General features: G+C 48.2%; 2 protein-coding genes and 1 long non-coding RNA gene across 3 annotated transcripts; all 3 read right to left on the bottom strand.

The window, feature by feature from the left end:
- Positions 1 to 228: 228 nt before the first annotated feature.
- LOC125506361 lies at positions 229 to 1,827 on the bottom strand. Its single transcript, XR_007282641.1, has 3 exons — positions 1,384 to 1,827; positions 826 to 936; positions 229 to 503 (listed from the first exon to the last, which is right to left on the bottom strand). It is a non-coding gene; the product is annotated as an uncharacterized LOC125506361 (long non-coding RNA).
- Positions 1,828 to 7,961: 6,134 nt separating this feature from the next.
- On the bottom strand, positions 7,962 to 9,473 carry LOC125506360 (GDSL esterase/lipase At4g10955-like). The gene is made up of 2 exons (XM_048671190.1): positions 9,258 to 9,473; positions 7,962 to 9,145 (listed from the first exon to the last, which is right to left on the bottom strand). Exons 1-2 carry the CDS (start codon positions 9,362 to 9,364, stop codon positions 8,164 to 8,166), a joined length of 1,089 nt encoding a protein of 362 aa, XP_048527147.1. The 5' UTR covers positions 9,365 to 9,473; the 3' UTR covers positions 7,962 to 8,163.
- A 5,839-nt stretch (positions 9,474 to 15,312) lies between these two features.
- Positions 15,313 to 18,231, bottom strand: LOC125506358 (protein STAR1-like). Its single transcript, XM_048671188.1, has 2 exons — positions 17,722 to 18,231; positions 15,313 to 16,285 (listed from the first exon to the last, which is right to left on the bottom strand). The coding sequence occupies exons 1-2, from the start codon at positions 18,134 to 18,136 to the stop codon at positions 15,846 to 15,848; spliced, it is 855 nt and encodes a 284-aa protein (XP_048527145.1). The 5' UTR covers positions 18,137 to 18,231; the 3' UTR covers positions 15,313 to 15,845.
- Positions 18,232 to 19,553: the final 1,322 nt, after the last annotated feature.

Genomic DNA, 19,553 nt, shown 5'->3' with positions numbered 1-19,553 from the left:
GGCCAATCTAGAAATCAGATCGTACAACCCAATGGTGCCAATGTCGACGATGTCTACTATTATCTAACGGATAGTAGGACACATGATACAGAAAAGGGCATGCATGAGAGTTGATTTACCACTACATATTCTACCAAAAATACCTGTCTGCATACCTTGGAGTATATCTCACGTGCATCATTATTAAAAAGTTAATGACATGAGCTACTTAGTAATATTTTGTTGTTGATCTGGCAAATCACTGAATCAAACAGTTCATTTGCCCATGAGTTTAGATTTCTGGCAATTTACTCACAAGGGGAAAAAAGGTGCAGCTTCTTTAGAACATGCCAACACAAAAATGTAAATACGTAACAGAAGTGGGCAAGAGGGAAAATAGATGATGGTATTTACATGGAGGTTATGGAGCTGAATTTCTCCCTCTGATGGCCAGTTATTAGATACCCAATCTTCAGACATTGAAAGAGAGGCCTCTGTTATGCTTCTTGTTGGGAAGATTTGCCCTGAAGTAAGAAGGCAGAGAGATTAAAAGTTAGGAACACAACTTCGCACAGGGCTTAATCCATGTTTTGAAATCATTCATCTATCTCTTAAAAAACATCACTTTCTCTATAGACAATGTAAACTAAAACTGATGACAATTATTTTCAGCAGACCAAGAAAGAACAATGGTTTGCCAAGAAATACTAATGAAACTAACAATTACCATTGTACGTTCTAGCATATTAGGAATTTCATTTCATTTACCATGTAGTACAAAACCTAAGTATTGTCTGGAAACATATACGTCAAATAAATATAGTGGAAAGGACCACAACAACATACCTGCAGGAGAGCCACAACTTGAGCAGCAAATTGCAAAAGAACTTAGTTTGCTTGAGGAAATATCACATGTTAAAATCTCCATGGTTCCCTAGATGCATAAACATCATCACCCTGCAGGCAAACATGACTTGCCAAAGCGGATCAGACTACAACATCCAAACTTACCAATAAATCGAGGAAATGTGAAAACATCAACGCTGTTATGGCAAGCACGACTACCACTTTAGAAATTTGAGCTTTAGTCATGTCGCTGCATATTTGGAACATCATAATGTTATTCCTACTGAACCTTGTGTTAGCCATTTGAATAATTACAACTAAAATGATATGTGACCTTCTATATTCCTTTTGTAAATGTAATACTGTAACGAATTCTATATCTGGCTAAATTGACTACCTAATGTCCATGCTTATATAGCACAAAAAGTGAAGATTAATGTCCACGCTTATACAGCCCACCTTTCCCCATACAAGGATGTACACGATTATTTTGTTTCTGAAAATATTGTTGACAGTGTATACACACAACCTCAAATTCTCAGCTGGGAAAAAACAAACCTAATCATCACTGAACTATTATGCTTCTTTTGCATCACATCTCCATGAAGAATCTGCCACCGTGGTGGATGGGGAACTCCCATGGGGTGCTACATCTGCATCTGCAGCAGAGGATAGGAAGAGAAGGTGAGGTGTAGAGGTGACAGATCCCGGCCAAGAAAGAAGGAGGGACGAACTTGGGGCCGCCGGAGATGCGCCGACGAAGCCTTGGCCGAAACCCTAGCCACGGGGGTGGGGTTGCGAGCGGGCGGTAGAGGCCGGAAGCGGAGAATCTGTCCGGAAGGGAGGGAGGCGCGGACCGTGGGGAGCTCGGGAGCGTGCTGCGCGTCGCCGGAGCTCGCCGGAAGTGGCCGGCATGGGTGGTGGCGGCGGCGAGGACTTCGTGGGCGAGAGGGAGAGGAGGCGAGCCCGTGTGTGTGGTCGTGTCTGTTTTTTTTCTTTGCAAATCTGATCGGACGGTGGGTTGAATCGCACAAACTACAGGGACTCTTTTGCAAGAACGAAACATTTTCTTTGATAGTCACTTAAAAACGGACTGCGGGTTGATTTCTCAGAAACGGGGGGACTTTTTTGCAAAAAGCCTAACGACGGACGACCCGAAGAAATTGCTGCTTTATTAGTAGGGAAAGAGAAAGATTAATTAAAATACGAACACGATCCAGTAAAAAAAACAGTGTGCGTCCAGCGGCCGTAACGATTTTTTTCCAAGAATTAACTGAAGTCCAGCGGCATTTCTGTAAAAAAAAAGCTATACGCACAGCTCACAATGCGGCCGCAGCCACTGACATGTGACCCAACAAACACGCTGGCATGCCACACTGGCACTTGGTATGGCAGCATACGTCCAGAGACACCGTATTTAAACGTTTAGACAAGTTACGATACTACTTTTGTGTATTTTCAAGTTTAGGCACCGAACTGACCACCAGGCAAGTTAGGGCACCTGTAGTGTATTGCGTCACTATCCAAGTCTCCTTCATCCCTCCTTCCACATGCAGCGCGAGAAGGAACAACAAGCCTCCGAAACCCCGCCTCTCCTGAATCTGTACGAGAGAGGGGCGATCAGGTTTTTGGGTAGCGCACTTACGCGACTGCTGGCAGGGACGACTTTGCCAATGATGACTTTTTTCCCGATCTCGGCAACCTCTTCATCAATAACATGGTTGACAACATCAACGCCAACGGTTCTGCTCCCGCCGCATCGTATGTGATATTGTCCTCTGTGTTCAGATCGTGCTAGAATTTCTATTCCTGGCTTGTGGCTTAGATACGATCTGTTCATCTACTGTACTAATTCATATGATTAGTTTAATCTTTGTTATACCGTCATGATTTATTTATTGTTTGTTTGGATTAAATCTCGTAGCAATTTTCTCACATATTCAACAATCCAAAAACTTGATTATATGCAATTTACTTTGAGTGGTTTTGCTGCACATATGAAGCCGCCTACCTTCAAGGGGGTGCAATATAAGAGGTGGCGCACGAGAGCAGTTTACTGGTTTCAAACCATGTACTGCTAATGATGCCACTAAGGGCAAGCCTGAGGGCGATCTTAATCCTGCACAACAGAAAGGTTTTGAGAAGATCGATACCCTCTTTAAGGGCGTCCTTCTGAGTGTTCTTGACGATTCCAATGTGAATTCGTATATGTCGTTTGACAACGACAAGGACATGTGTGTTGCGCTCGAGGCCAAGCTTGAGACCTCGGGCGCTGGCAGCGAGCTGTATGTTATGGAGCAATTTTATGACTACAAGATAACTGATAAGCGCTCTATTGTTCAGTAGGCTCATGAGATACAGTCGCTCACAAAGGAAGTTGAGTACTTCAAGTGTGTGTTGCCGGACAAATTTGTTACCGTAGGCATCTTTGCCAAGCTTGCACCTGCTTTGTATTATTAAATAATATATTTCAATGCGTATTTAAAAAATGTTTAGCATTTATTCGAAAAATGTTCAAAATAGGTATTTGAGAAAAGTTTTATCATCTATTTGAAAATGTTAAAGGTGTATAAAAACCTTTTTACATGAATAAAAGATGTACAGTGTGTAGACATAAAAAACAATATTTGAAAAATGTAAATCATGTTTTTAAAATAGTTAAACATGTATAGTAAATGTTTGTGATGTCTATGAAAAATGTACAAATGTGCACGAAGACTATAATCATGTGTTGAAAATCTCTATCTCTATCTCTATTTACTTAAAAAGAACGTAAGGTTTTTGTTTCACCTTTCTTACCATCACTCCTTCGTCCAACCTTTCCCGTATAATAATCAACCACCTTAATTTACTTACCTTCTGGATTGATTCCACTTTAATTTACTTACCAAACTTTTGATCAAAACATAAGGTAAATCACGGGCAGAATTTGATTAATATTTATTTACACAATTGCATACCATGGGCAGGTAAATCACTTCTGATCAAAATATAAGTTAAATCACCGACATAATTTAACGAGTATTTATGGCATAATATGGGTAGGTGAACACAACATAACATAATACAATATTTATATCCCATTGCAACGCACAGGCATAGTTCTAGTAAAAAGAAAATAAGTTAAAAACAAAATAATAGATAAAAACAAAGAAAACCAAATGAAGAAGAGTAAAAAAATGTAAAACGGTAAAATCATAGAAAACCGCTGCAGATAGTGAAAAAGTATTAAAACACGAAGAAGAAGAAGAAAACTCACGCGCCACAACTATAGTAATGGGTTGCCCAGCTGCGCGCTCACGAGATGCGAGACAGAGCTACTTCTTGCATTGTGCGAGGCATAGCTCCCACCTCCACCATCAGCCTAGGTTGAGGAGATTTTTGGATTGAGCCCTTCATACTTGGAAGCAGAGAGTACATGAGAAGATTTTTGGATTGATGGGCAGCACCATTTGCCCTTCTCCTAGCAAAAGCAAAGATAAGATAATTGGAATCTCTCAATAGTATTCGAGAGAAATGATGATCTTTGCCCTCGTGAAACACGCGCGCGCGCGCACAGACATTGATGACAACATCAGCAGCCGTACCCATCTCAAAGTTAAGAAAAAAAGGGTCACATGACATGCACGCAGGGCAATCGCGAACGATCAGCCCAGAATCCCGGCCACATCTGCACTACACACCGTCACCGTGCCGTTTATTTATGCACTTCCACTGTACTATACCCTGAAATAGTTGACATTTTGTCGAATCAATCATGGTTAAACTTGCCTCGTTTCCGCGAACAGCACATGGAACCGTGCCCAGAGCCAGAAGAGCAACCATGAAGTAACGTGCATGGCGCAGATCTCAATTGACCTATAACGTGCTACACGGCCATGAACACATAAACAATCCACAGTAGAGTATACGTTTAGTTTAGCAGCTTTAGCCAAGTGTCAGGACGTGCAGCTCCTGGGTGCTTATAAATAGCATCGCTCTGCTCCTTCCTATGCACATCACAGATCACACCACATAGTCAGATCTTCACATCACATTCTTCTACTCCAATCAACATGGCTCCAGGTTCAGCCACCCTCGCTCTCAAAGCGGCCGCTGTCGCCTCCATCCTCGCCATGCTGGTCCCGCCCTCCCTGGGACGCTGTCCGTCGCTCGGCCCAGAGCCACCGGTGCCGGCTCCGGCGCCGGGGCTGGGCCAGGCGATGCGGTGCGACGACTGTGGCCCGCACTGCATCTCGACGTGCAGAGCCTCCGTCCCCCCGAAATGCAGCAAGCCCTGCGGCGCTCCGAGCTGCGACGAGTGCAGGTCCGCCGCGTTCGAGAAGTGCAGCAGGGCCGACTGCGCCGGCGCCAGCTGCGACGACTGCGACGGCGAAGCGACCCGATCGTGCTACGACTCTTGCTCCAACAGCTCTGCGTGCGCGGACTGCACCAGGGCTGCCAGCAAGCAGTGCTCGGCGGACTGCAACAGCCACTGCGCCGCCACCTGCGTGTGAAGAGAATCAAGAGAGGGCAACATGCCGTCGTCTATCGTACGTGTGCATCCGTTTCGTGGTTCAATCGTTTCTAGTCGTGGAGGCATAATGTGCGGAGGTCGTTGGTTGTCATAACGCACTGCCTTAGGGCATCTCCACCCGTTGGCCCTTCAGGAGGGGCAAAAAATCGCCCCGTGAGGCGCACCGGCGCTAAACCACGCACTGGGGGCGTGATGCCCCCCAGTCGTGGCACCCACGGTTAATCAAAAAAGTCAAATACGGCGCAAAAACGACTCAAATTTAACGCAAACATCGATGAGTTCATTCAAACTTAAACATATTTTACAAAAAAAAGAAAAAACTACCGCGGGCTACCCCCGCCGTCTCCCTCGCCGCCCGCCTCGCCGCCCACCCACGCGGTTCTACATGCCGAGGAGGCTGTAGAACCGCGTGTAGTCACCGCCGTCGTCGTCATCGCCGCCCCCGCCTACGCCTCCGCCGTCCCTGCTGCATCCCTGCCCCGGTTGGCGCGGCGAGTTGGACGGTCCGAGGGCGTCGTCGTCGTCGCTGTCGAGGACCACGACGCCGTGCTCGTCCTCGCGCCCACGCTTGCGGGCGGCGATCTCCTCCAGGGCCCGGCGCTGCCGGACCATCTCGTCGCGGAGGTAGTCGTCCCGCGCCCACCGCAGGGCGTCCTCGTCGGAGAAGCCGCGTCGGGCTATCTCCTCGTACTCCGCGGGGAGGCCGGGATCCGGCTTGGGCTCGACGAGGACGAAGCGGCCGGTGGGTGGGGAGGCATTGGCGCCGATGCGGACGCCGGAGCTGCGGGTGCGCGTGCTGACCGGCGTGCCCTGGGGCTCCGGCTTGACGGGGCGGAGGCAGGGCGAGCCGCCGGACGAGGAGGAGGACCCCCCGGTCTCCATGCGCCTTGGGGTTCAGGAGCTTCCCCGGCGGCGTGAGAAGGAAGGGGGGCGGGGTACTCGAGGCGCGGCGTGTTGCCACCATCGATGTACTCGAGGACGGCCTCCAACGTGCGCCCGGGCACGCCCCACCACCGACGCCGGCCGACGGCGTTGAGCCTGCCGGAGGGCTCGACGCCGTTGGTAGCCTCGAGCTGCTCGGCGTGACGGCGGTGGAAGTAGAGCTCCCAGAGCGGACTGTCGGGGACGTACCATGGCCCCTCCCTCGCCGCACGCGGCAGGGACGAGCGGATGCGTGCGATATCCGCACGCCGCGCCGCGCCGGTGGGTATCGGGGGCACCAGCACGCCGCCGGCGCTGATCCTCCACGCCCCGGGTACCCGCATGTCCGGCGGGACCGGGTACTCGGCCTCGAAAAGGAGGCGAGCCTCGCTCCCGTGAAGATGGCGGCGGCCGAATCCGTTCGCCGCCGCGCCGTTGCCTGGGAAGCGCTCGGCCATGGGTGCTGGAGACGGCGAGAGAGAGGAGAAGGAGGAACGACGACGGCGAGAGAGTACGAGTCGCCGAGTGCTCTGGGGCGCGTCTTATATAGGCCGAGGCGCCGCCCGTGCGCGAGCCGCCGTGAGTACGCGTGGCGGGCGAGGGAGGGCGAGGCATCAATGGCGCAGGCTGACCGGCGCGGCAGCTTTGGCATTGATTCGCCGCGGGAAATGAGGCGATGAGAACGACGAAGGGCCGAGAAGAGGGTAGAGTCGCTGACACGGCGGGCCCGCGGCTGTTTCGCGCCAAAACAGTTCGCCCCGGCGCCCCCGGGCGTCCCCCAGCGCGCCGGGTTCGGCCTGGATCCGCCGGCGCTGTTTTCGGCCCAAGCCGGCGAAAATCGGGCTCCTGAGGACGCGACTGGATCGATTTTTCGGCACCGGCGCAAAAAAAACGACTAAGGAGGCCTTCCTGAGGGCGCGGCTGGAGATGCCCTTATGTTCACTCACGGTCATAAGATACTTATAGTTACTACTACTCGGCACTACTAATTTCTGATTTGAAATAAAACAATCCGGTTCAGTGCGTTTGTCATGTGCTCGTGTATAGTTACCGGATTTAGTTTTCTGTATCATAAGCATAACATAGTACTAATAACCATGAAAAATAGATCCGCACTAACATAGTAACCATGCTATGTTAAAAATAGATCCATATGTATCTTCAGATTTACTGGATGATTTTGGATTTTGATCTCCGAGCAACCCTAGCAGAGTCGGCGTATTGGCATATGAAGTGCGCTCCACAATGTTTTTGAAGGTTGTGCCCAAAATGAGGACCGCCATACCGCGGACTCTATATTTTTTGTTCTAGCATGGGGCTCTCCGAGACCGAACGCCAGTTCAATATCCATGTCCTTTCTTGTTGCTCGACAGTAGGCAATTATTGGAACAAGATTTGGCCATCCACTTCATGAATGTCATGTGAGATGGAATGGTTTGCTTTGGTGCTTAATGAATGTCCTAATCTATCATATCTAGCTTGCTCAGTTTGCCTAAGCAATAAGTTTTGTTATTTTTCACATATACTATTAAATACCCTAGATTTATTTGATGGAACATTTCTCTTCAAGCACGTTGGAGGGTGATTTAATGGTAAAAAGAGTTGACAATGATGCTCTATGTCTATGAGGATCCTAAAGAGTATGTTCCGCTAGCACAAAATATTTATGCCCCATGACAAGGCAATTACCTAGTAAAAATAAAAAAATCATAGTGACACCAGAACAATTTCTGTATTAAATATAAACAAATTATAAGTTCACACATATGACTGAACCACAAGGAGCATGTGGAGTGCCTACACGAAAATGCAATGTAAATGTAGCACAAATTAAGAAGGGCCAGCATGCATGGTAGGGATTCAATTCATGATGCACACAGCGTGGCAGGGAATGGAGGGGTTTAAGCTCCAGGATAGCTGTAACGCGTGGCGCTCAAGTTGAGCTCGCCGTCTGGCTTCCACCATTGCTCGAGCCCGTGGGCGTCGCAGTCGCTGGAGTTCTTCACCAGCATGGCCGAAGGCAGGAGATGCGGCCGCTCCTTGTCGGCGCCGACCAAGGAGAAGAGCATGTCACGGTACGACAGCGTCATCGCCGACCGGGCCACCCCGCGGAAGCGCTCCTGAATCAGCTGCCGCTGCTGGAAGTAGTCGATGAAGCCCAGGCAGACGACGTCCCTGTCGTGCACGTACAGCCGCGGCGCCCACGGGGCCAGCCTCTGGAACAGCGCCTCCATGCGCTTCCGGTGGGGGCTGAGGACCAGCCCGAGGCCGGCCTTCAAGACGTAGCTGGTGGCGTACAGGTCCCTCTTCCCCACCTCCGTCGGCCGCAGCGCGTTGATCACCGGCACGGGCGACACCTGCGGCGGGTTGAAGAGGAAGGTCGGGAGGCTCACCCCATTCTCCGCCATCATCCTCCGCCCCACGTCCAGCGCCAGGGACGCTCCGAGGGAGTGGCCAGTGAGCCACACGGGGCTGCAGCCGGCGCCGAGGAGCGCCTCGACCTCCGTGCGCGCGCGCTCGGAGCGCTTGCACCGGGGCAGGGTGTTGGCCATGACCTTGAGGTCGAGCCACAGGTCCTTGAACGGGTCGGGGTGCTTCAGCATGGTCCCTCGCGGGGCGACGACGTACTGCGGAGCCGACGGGTGCCGGCGGGCGCCCGCCGGCGGCACGTGCTCGTAGATGGCGCCGAAGATGAACTTGTGCTCCCCCTTACGGTCGCAGTCGTCCTTGAGCACCTTGACGATGCGGAAGTGGAAGGTCTCCCACCACGCCGGCGCCAGCGCCTCCCCCACCAGCAGCCTGCATGTGTTCCTGTCGTCCTCGAGGATGTAGGTGCCTTTGACGATGCAGGCGGCGATGCACCGGCGGTGCTCCTCATTGTCCCTGTACACATTACGAATTTATGATGAACATAAACTAGCGACTCAGCGTACAGCTGCAAGCACGACCCCAAACGACTTAAAGGCCGGCGAGGGCATGGAACATGCGTACTGACCAGTCAATCATCGTCGTCGTCGTCGCTAAAGAACGGACGCCGCCGGCTCCGGGCATCATATGCGTCGGTCCGGATAGATGAAAGCGGTCGTCGGCGTCGGCGTCCATCTTTGAAACTGTTGGTCAATGCATGCGTTCGATCGAACTAGCTAGCTAGCCAGAGGAGGCGGACGCAGCTGTTTCTGCTCTCTCTCAAGTGTATATGACAATACGTCCGTGTTTGGTTGTTGTGTTTTTGCTCACATCCGATGCGTTGCATATATGTAGTGTGTACTATACAGTTTGGTTCTGTTGACATCAGCTGCTAATTGATCAACGATGCTTCATCCAAGTTGCGGTGGTATATCAAAAGTCAAAACCAGGGGCGACGGACCTTAGACTTATTCTACGCTTCCATCGTCATCACCATAGGCAATGAGGCTCGCGCTCCTAATTAAGGACATTGCTCCGCCAAGCTCATCTACGAACAATGGTGCTTTCATGGCTCTTCAACATTAAGCTTCCGGTGCATTGGTCCTTCGACCACATTCGTGAGATCGTCTCCCATTGGCCAGCTGCACAAAGACATTGAGGACAACATCACTTGGAAGCATACGGCTAGTGGGCATTCCTTGGCGGCCTCTGCTTACAAGACAGACACAATTCCTCAAAGCCATCAGATCTGTCATGAGTTCCACTGTGTAGAAGGCTGAAGGCTTGGGCACCCCGCCCCAAGGCGAATTATTTTGCTTGGTTGTCCATCGAAAATCGTATTTGGACCGCCGAAAGATTGGCCAAATTGTGGATTATATGCCCACTTTGCAAACACAAGATGAAAGTGCCGACCACCTATTCTTCAAATGCCGATCACGCTTCGGCTTTGAGGCATGATCAAGGATTTGTTAGAAATTTAAGCCTCCTTTGGTTTAAAGGAATTTTATAGGAATTCTAGAGGATAGGATTCTTATAGGATTTTTTCCTTTAGAGCCCTTTGGTTCATAGGAATGGATTCCTATTCCTACATAGAATTGATTCCTATCCTCCACATTTCATAGGAAAATAAAAAAGAGCCTAGACTCAATGGAAAAATTCCTTTGGTGTCAACCAAATGACATCTTGTTTCCCATTCCTACTCATAGGATTTGAGATACATATCATCTCATTTCCTACAAAATTCCTATTCCTATGATAATCCTATCCTATGAACCAAAAGAGGCCTAGGGGTTTGTGGTCTACCCCCTAGAGATGGCTTCAACTTGTGCATATTGACACCATCGCATGGTACTTGAAGCGTTCCATTAAGGAGTGCTGGTTCCACATGTCCAACATTAACACCCCGAATAGAAAGGCCATAGCCTCACTCACCATGCTCACCTCATGGACGATTTGGAATGAGAGAAATGCTCGTGTCTTTCGGCACAAGACTGCTCCCCTGACTATTTTACTTGCCAACATCAAGCATTTCTTTGGGTGGCCGTGTGTGCGAAAAAGTTGGGTATAATCATGTCGAGAGAGTAACGATCTAGTTGTAATTTGAATTTTTTTCTCAACACACTCTATTATCACTCTTAATTAATAGATGAGGCAAATCTTTTGACCCTGTTTACAAAAATGATGGGCGGCAATGTTAGGATGTCGTTTGTAGCCAGGTCGGCTGCGAGCATTTGGTGGTTAGCTATTATTTTCCAAGCCGGGCAGGTTGTAATCTTGGTTTTTGCCTGTTTTTTTCCTAATTAACATGTTAATCGTATTCTTCTCATCTTAATGAATAAAAATGATAAACAGTTTGCCTCATTTAAACAAATCCTTGAGATATTTTTAAAATGTGTGGTCCTTGTATACAACATATATATATATATATATATATATATATATATATATATATATATGGACAATTATGGCAAAAGATTGTCCGAGAATAATGTCGTTTCGTGTAGTAATATGGCTGAGTTCAAGTTAATAAAACGTTACAGTTCTCTCTCTCTCTCTCTCTAAGAGAGAGAGAGACACAGAGAGAGAGAGAGAGAGCGAGCTATTTAACTGATAGAAACCGATAGAGCGTTGACGAGGAATGCACATTGGACCTTATATATTCTTTTGTTGGATTATTAACTTGTTCTATACAAATGCATACGTGAACGTGCACTCCAGTGACCCAGTCATACAAGGTGTCCAATGCCGGCATTTTGTTCGGTTGACTTTGCTCAAGTTGGGTTGCTCAAAGTTGATATAAAAGTTGGGTTGCGAAAGAATCAAAAGTCACTCCCCCACTAGTGGAGCATACTTGATTTGCCGATGAATAATATTTTTAGACTAGTGTGCTCTAATCCATAGTACTTGGCTACCGTGAAGTTTTTGCCCTTTATCCATTGGCCAAGACAAACCTAAGTCTTGAAGAACCAATGTTTCAATATTAGTGCCAATTGCATAACAAATACACAATCAAGAGCCGGTCTCATACTCCATCCACCACTAGTGCAGCATCGTACCGTTCGAAACCCCTATCACACACGATTTAGTAAATCCTCAACGTGCGTAGTAGGTGTGCGATTGGGGAGATATCATCGCACACGCTATATAAAAATGTGTGTGATGGGTCGCAAACAGTTTAAGAAATGAAACATGCGCGCGCGGTGTAGGGATCGGATCTATCACACATGCATGCTCTACAATAGCACACTTTTTTCGATGTAACTATCATCGGACACGTTTCTTTTCTTATCCAGGAACCATGTGCGGTATTTGTGGCTTGGTGCTTATCACACCCGGTTGATACAAAAGAAATGAATGCGATGATGAGGATGGCCAGATCGAGCTTAATTATTGGTGCCTATCACACACGGTTGATACAAAGGAAACGGGTGTGATGATAAGGATGATCAAATTAAAGCTTAACTGCTGGTGCCTATCACACACGGTTGATACAAAGGAAACAAGTGTGATGATGAGGATGATCGGAGCTTAATTTCAGCGAGGCACGGGACAAAGGCAATTCGGTTGGACTCCTTACGAAAAAGGCAAGTTTGCCGAGTTGTTTTTGTCATGCACTCGAAAAAGCCTTTTTTGCCGAGTGTAAAAAATGGGAACTCAGCAAACAATGCTGGTGCCCCATGTCGCAGGTGTTTTCCTAGTGTTGCACTCGAGTGCAGGCCGAAGGCTTTGCAGAGTCTTGCATTCGCCAAACAAATTTAGCAAAACTAAAAAAGGCACACCAGCAGGCCATGGCACAACACCGTTAGCGGAGCTCGTGCTCGACCGCGGCTTGGACATCGGCGAGCCAGCCCGGGTACCAGACGTGGTGGTCTTCCAATGCGGCTCTGCAACAAGACTGAGCACATAGCTTTGGCAGACGGCCCAAAGCCCAGCGATGGGTGGGAGACCCCGCTTGATGTTGACGAGGAAGCCACATCGGGACGCTGGGGCTCGATGGAGGCGGCCATGATGGGTTGAGGTTACTCGCTGAGGAGGGTGGCGACGCTGTCGTGGGGAAGGTGGAGGATCATGTGGACATCGTGGCGAAGGAGCGCTGGGTCACAGGCCAGGCGATGCAGTGCACCTCCCGGGCAGCCTTGTTGATTTCATAGGTGACCTGCTCGAGTGTCCACTGGGGATCCTTGACCTATTCACCAACGATGATAACAAGGAGGGAGATGGAAGAGGAGGTGAGGAGCGGGTGTGGACAAAACTTTATTAGATTTGACCAGGTCCCACGACTTTGGAGTCGGCTGATATGAAATACAAACAATCCCATCTCTCACAAATCAAGTAAATTACAAAACAGATATGTGGTGGAGACAATGGATGCTAGGGCTCGTCCTTGATGCTTTCGAGTTTCCAGCAGGTAGAAGGGGATCTAGCCGCAGTTAAGAGGGGCTCTGGGTGGCTCTAGCTGAGGGTCTTGTCCCGACAATATGAACATGGGCGCTGGCGCTCTAGCTCGACGTCAGGTGCATCCTGATAGGGGCGTGGAGGCCGAGGGGGAGAGAGAGAGAGAGAGAGTGTGTGTGTGTGTGTGTGTGTGTAAAAGACTCATAAACATCACAACTCAATGGATAATGGATTCAAATATTTCAAATAACTCCTTGTTTTTCTTCAAAATAAATTGAATATGAGATCATGCTATTTGTAGTCCATACAAATATAATGGAGATCAACGTGGTGTGGTTGTGGACGCACTATATATACAATGAACAAGCATGGAGCCAAGGGTAGGGGTTGTTGCTCTGCTGCTAGGGCGGCAACCCAGCCGTGGAAGAACAACGCCGGCCACCGTTGGCCCATCCACTCTTTGTTGTAGTCGTCCGCAGGCACATATCCACCACCAAAGCTCCATCTTGTGCACCCCGACGTCCTCTGTGTGGTCGGTTGGAGAGACAAAAGAGAGAGAGATGACGAGGAAGGGGGTGAGTGGATGACCCATGTCCACCCCAACAAATTGTACATGTAGGCATGCCATGTCAGCTCAACGGGTGGGCCCAATAGATTAGTTTTGCTGTCTTTGTGGTTAGGGACGGGCCTAGGAATGTTATAGAAGCGGGTCAATGGTAAGATGTAAAATTTTGAAGGGGGCAAACACAATAATTTAGCCTATTTTGAGCTAATAGCAGGTTGTTTGACAACAAAATTCGGCCCCAGTTCGATGGTTCTACGTGAGTTGCTCTTAGGGCATGTACAACCGTCTAGACAAGTCCTGTATGTAATACCATGCCATGTCAAGCACGGACTGCAATATAGACACCACATGTAATGGTCTGTCTATTTAGTCGTCTATATAAGCCCTAAAATTAGGAGGGCGACCGAGCCAAGGGAGTTAAATAGATTTGATTCCCAGAAGAAGCGAAAACTGTCAATTCTAGACACCCCCGTACAACAGGAAAAGGCCGTCGCTAAGGGGAGATTTTTACGAGATTCGACCGTCCTTAATTCTGTAGACAGACCGCCTCTTTCTCGTTGTTCTCTTTCCTCTACGCGGACTAAATTCCTAGCTGGCATGAGTTACAGACGGCTGACTAATCAGCGTTGTACATGCCCTTTAAAGTGGTATATGCCACGTCACCCCAATAAGTGGACCCAACTGGTCACTTTCACTGTTTTTGCGAACTCAACGACGATCAATGTTAACCGTTAGACTCAAATTCGATGGTTCTACGTGAGCTGTTCTTAAAGTGGTATCGATCTGTTACCCTATCCCCGTATGGTGTATGGTTTTGTGCAAGGGCGGAGCCAAAAAATTTATAAAGCCTGGGCAAGTTTAAGCCTAACCATAAATCTAAAAATTAATATCGGGATTATGAACCACTTTTTTTATTCTTGATACCGGTCTCTTTCCGATAGAGACCAATAGAATCGGTTTAAAATATTATTTTTGCCTTCCCCCATGTATTTAAATGAGTTTTAAATTCATATTCATTTATCAACATAATATATACTCCCTCCATTCCATAATGTAGTGCTTTCTCTATCCCCGTGCTTCAACTTTGACCGTAAATTTAACTATCAAGACCGATTGCGGCGGGAGCAAAAGTTATATCAGTGAACTCGTATTCGAAAGAAGTTTTTAATTATGTAACTTTTTTTCCCGCCGCAGTCGGTCTCGTTTATTAAATTTATGGTCAAAGTTCGACCTCGGGAAACGCGGGCGCACTATATTTTAGAATGGAGGGAGTAGTATTTAACCTTGAAAGCACTTCCTGAGTCAGGGGCGATGTTGTTTTAAAATATGTATACGTGTTCTACTTGACACTATCCAAACGTGTAGAAAAAAAAGTTCGGGGTCCAACAAAATATCCGGTAACTGATTGGTTTTCAACTTTTGGTTGACTAGTAAAAATACCTTGATTCTAACACACAACAGCTAACCACAAATCTATTTTGACAGTGAAGAAGTAATATATAGCCTGAATGACCAACTGTGCATGCTTTAACCTCTAAATTTAAACTCTTATAAGGTTGTGTTCGGCAGCCCTCCACTCCTCAAGAAGCGGAGCGGACGGAGCATCGCTTTAGTTGCTCCATAAATTACAACTGGCTGCCGCTCCGCTCCGGAACGGAGCTGCGGAGCCGAAGGGAGTCCAAACAGGCTCTAAGTCTGTCAATCTTCAAAAGTTAGCAATTTCACATAATCACAAAGGAGGGGATAAGAAGCCGCCAACCGAGGATGCAAGCCGTTCCTAGGAAGGATGTGCTTCAGAGCACACCGCCGGCCACTCGCGCACAGCCCAGGCCAGCCTCCACTCGCCGTCGTTCCGTCTCCAATCGACCCCAGAGTACCGCCATCTGCAACAGCCGAGCAGGCCACGTCGAGGGGAGGTGGATCGATCAACCAATCGTGGTCCTCTTTTTTTTTTCTAGAAAAATATGGTGGTCTTTCCCGTGTGGAGTAAAGAACAGCGAGATTTCGAAGAACAGCCGATAGACGGCTTGCTAGGCCAGTAGCCGAATAGGCCTATAATCCCATGTCAATCATGTCCACCAAACCCATTTACTGAAGGAAAAGAAAGCCCATTACCTGATTACCCTACCACAACCACTTTGTGTAATTTACTCCTCCAAAGCGCACGCAACATTCGTCGCCATAGCAAGTCTGAGGTAAGCGAAGGCACAAACATATTCAGCTGAGCTCCAGGAAGCGCCGGGCCACGGGGTGCTTGGCCCCAGCCAGATCCGACGGCGCGAGCACCTCCACGACCTCGCCGTCGACGACGAGACAGACGAGGTCGGCGACGCGCTGGATCTGCTTCACGCTGTGCGAGACGATCACTGTCGTGAGGCCCCTCGTCTCCTTGAGCCGCACGATGGCCTCCTCGATGTTCTGCGTCGAAATCGGGTCCAGCGCGCTTGTCGGCTCGTCCAGCAGCAGCACCTCCGGGTCGTTGGCGAGGGTGCGGGCCAGGGCGACGCGCTGCCCCTGGCCGACGGACAGCTCCGACGCCGGCCTGGAGGACATGGCGGGGTCGAGGTCCGCCAGGCTCAGCAGGTTCTCCACCTCCGCTTCCGTGAGTTTCTTGCCCCGCAGCTGCGGCCCGTGCCGCACGTTGTCCGCCACCGTCCCTGGAGCAGCACACAGAGAAGACAAACGGAATTCATTCATTCAGAGGCCTCTTATTCCTCTTGGATGCAATCAGAGTTCACATGTCAGTCAGCTAAAAGTCTGAAACTTCCTTTCTGTTCTAACAAATGAAAAAATTAGCGTTCTTAGCAATGTCTCTAAATGAATCAGCTTACAATGTCTCGCTAATAGCACGCGCTATAACGCGATATAACACACTAATAGCGTGTTTTAAGGGCCTCACTATTTTGTCATAGCACGTTATTTTTTTTCATTGGTTCTAACAAAGTCTACCTCCATCACATTGATAGCTGACATTATGCACGTGATATTCAAATGACACTAGCAAAGGGGTGCAATCGCGTAGCAAAATGGACGATCCGGTTGGACATGGACATTTTAAAGTCAATGTTCTCTCCACCAGTATGAAGTCATGGAAAATATGGGTGCCCAATGTCATTTTGAAAGCAAGATTCGGCTTAACTTTTTCAACGGATCAAGCACCCCGTGATAGCCTACCAATAGCATGCACCTCCCTCTCCTCTAAAGTAGGCTGGTTGTAATGGTGAGTATCATATACTAGTATCATGCATATAAACTACTGTATAATACTACATCCATAATGCATAGTATCATATGTTAGTACCATGGATGAATTCATTTATTGTCATGCATGACACATAGTAGCACAATATTTAATATGATATAGTATCATTTTATGATACTCAACCTTCTCTTTCTTTATTTAATTCTATGTCACCTCAACAAATTTGCTTACTATCTACTCCCTCTGTTCTCAAATATTTGTCTTTCTAGCGATTTCAACAAATGATTACATACGAAGCAAAATGAGTGAATCTACACTGTAAAATATGTCTACATACATCCGTATGTTGTAACCATTTGAAATGTCTAGAAAGACAAATATTTGAAAACGGAGGGAGTATAATACTCCCATTACAACCAGCCCTATAAATAAACAACTGTCACTGCACTACCATGCATCATCATAATTAAATACGCCAAAGTTACGAGTAGGTTTTCAGATGACGTAGGATTATACATAGATCTGGGTTTGTCATTAAGTTCAAAGAACCTCAAACGATCTTCTAATAAAAAACCTGAAACCTCTCTCCAATCATCCCCGAACACTACTAGAATCTGGAATCACGGAACGATACTTTTGGCACAAGCAATCCGATTGTCTCAACTTTGTTACTGACCTTTGACAGGGACGTCGTCCCCCACTTTATCATCATCTCCCACTAATTTCCAACCATGGACTAATCAACCGATATACAATAATCAAGCCAAGATCGCAGCGGATCAGCTCTAATCAGTTCATGCTTTGAGGAAACCAATCCGAGCATTTCAATTCCGCCACAGAATTTCAGCAGCAAAGCATGCAGGGCCGTGACTGTGTAGTACAGGTACGTACCGTGGAACATGGCGGGGAGCTGGAAGAGCATGCCGACCTTGCGCCGGAGCGCGAGGACGTCCATGCCGCAGATGTCGGCGCCGTCGAGGGCCACGGCGCCGGGGGCGGGCTCCCAGAGGCGGTTGAGAGCGCGGAGCAGCGTGGACTTGCCGCCGCCGCTGGGGCCGATGACGCCCATCACCGCCCCGCGCGGCACGTCCAGGTCCACCCCGCGCAGGATCTCCTCGCCGCTCGCCTCCGACCGCCGCCGCAGCCCACGCACCCGTATCTTGGGCCCGTCGGCGACGTCCAGCAGATGCTCCCTGCTACTGTCATCTGTGCGTGCGCGCACGGCATGCAAGGCCGTGCGACTGGACGTAGGAGTCATGCATATATCTCGAATTTTCTCCGGTGAATCACCTGAAGCTGAGCCCATCGGTCGTGGGAGAGAAGCTCGCGGCAGAGACAGGGTGAGAGTGAGCGCCGGGTGGAAATGGGAATGGTGTCCTATGCACAACGGCAGCGCCAGGACTCGAAACTATGTGAGGTCAAGCTTTAAATTTATATAAGCTAGTGGTTCAATCAGCATTGAAATAATTTGTCGTTACAATAACCAGTACACTAGTACGTCACGGTAATCACCATGGTAAAGAAACGCTTCGGTAACACCTCCCACGATCATGAAAATCCTTTTCTTTTGCGGGTGACACGATCATGAAAATCTTGATAGGTACTCCGCAAATACGTAATCGAGGGATAAAAAGTCATCGCCAATTCTGTCCCGCAAATCAGACTTGATATATTTCATTGTAGGAAATGCTCTCTCAACCTTTGCGGTGGCGACCGTAAGTAGAACCGATATTAAGCTTCAGCAAAAGAAACACCAGAGCAAAAGGTTGTATGCTCCTTTTCTTCGACTCACTTTTGGCAAGGTTCACCGGCACCTTTCAAATCTGAGAATCTGGAGTCATCGCGGAGGTTTGCAACAAAGTCATCAAGTTGGCAACTAAGTTATTCGACCTTGCTTTCACTAACAAAATCGTCAGAGTTCACAACTAAGTTATTTGACCTTGCTTTCACTAAGTTATAAATGAGCCATGGCCAATATTATTTTCCCGCACAAAAATTTGAAGTCTACCTTGCGATGGTGATCTTCTTCTCCTCCGGGAAGGGGCGCTGCAGGGCAGATGCGCCCCGCACCACGCAAGAGGCGTAATTGTGCAGAAGCACCAAATTGCCTGGAGGGAAAATCGGAGAGATAGAAGGGTGATAGAAACGAGAGAGTAAAATATGGAAGATGATCCAGATCAAGCAGCTGGAGATGGTGGTGCTTACGAGACTGAGCACCAACTCTGGGCGCTGGACCAGGACCAGGTACCACTCCCCGCCAAGGCAGAAGATGATCCTGATCACGAGCCATGAAATTGTTGATGATTGCTGCAACATATCTCTGGAAAAAATTGTTGAATGTGTTTGTATGCCTGCACCTATGCATGCTAGACGTTGTATGCCCACCAAGGGAAACATGCAAAAAAAAAAAACTGAAATATCAGCTTCCTGAACAAATCAAAACGGAGAAGAAAAAATATCTGAGTATGTGAAAGAAATGCAACTGAGATGGTCACTTCTTTTTTCCTCTACTAGTTGTGTGTTAAGAGGCAGCTGCATTGTTGATGTTTTATCTGAAAAAACTGAACCTATGCATGCAAGATGCTTTGATTTTCAGTAGGATGCAAATGCTGTCATTCCCTGTATAAATAACTGAAACCTGAAGATGGACTGAGAGACAGAGCCTAATGATAATAAGAATGAGAGACAGACTCATACATGGTGACACTTGGGAGAATACTTAT

This window comes from Triticum urartu, chromosome 5 (assembly GCF_003073215.2).
Source record: "Triticum urartu cultivar G1812 chromosome 5, Tu2.1, whole genome shotgun sequence".
In the NCBI taxonomy this organism is placed as follows: Eukaryota; Viridiplantae; Streptophyta; class Magnoliopsida; order Poales; family Poaceae; genus Triticum; species Triticum urartu.
The sequence above is the reverse complement of the archived record's forward strand: the minus strand, read 5'-3'. Positions and strand labels throughout refer to the sequence as shown.

Excerpts from the sequence above, each read along its gene's own strand:
- LOC125506360 (XM_048671190.1), bottom strand. The coding sequence starts at position 9,364 with ATGGACGCCGACGCCGACGACCGCTTTCATCTATCCGGACCGACGCAT. Across the intron at positions 9,146-9,257 it reads ACGACGACGATGATTGACTG|GGACAATGAGGAGCACCGCC; the intron begins GTCAGTACGCAT and ends TAATGTGTACAG.
- LOC125506358 (XM_048671188.1), bottom strand. The coding sequence starts at position 18,136 with ATGGGCTCAGCTTCAGGTGATTCACCGGAGAAAATTCGAGATATATGC. Across the intron at positions 16,286-17,721 it reads GCTCCCCGCCATGTTCCACG|GGACGGTGGCGGACAACGTG; the intron begins GTACGTACCTGT and ends GTGCTGCTCCAG.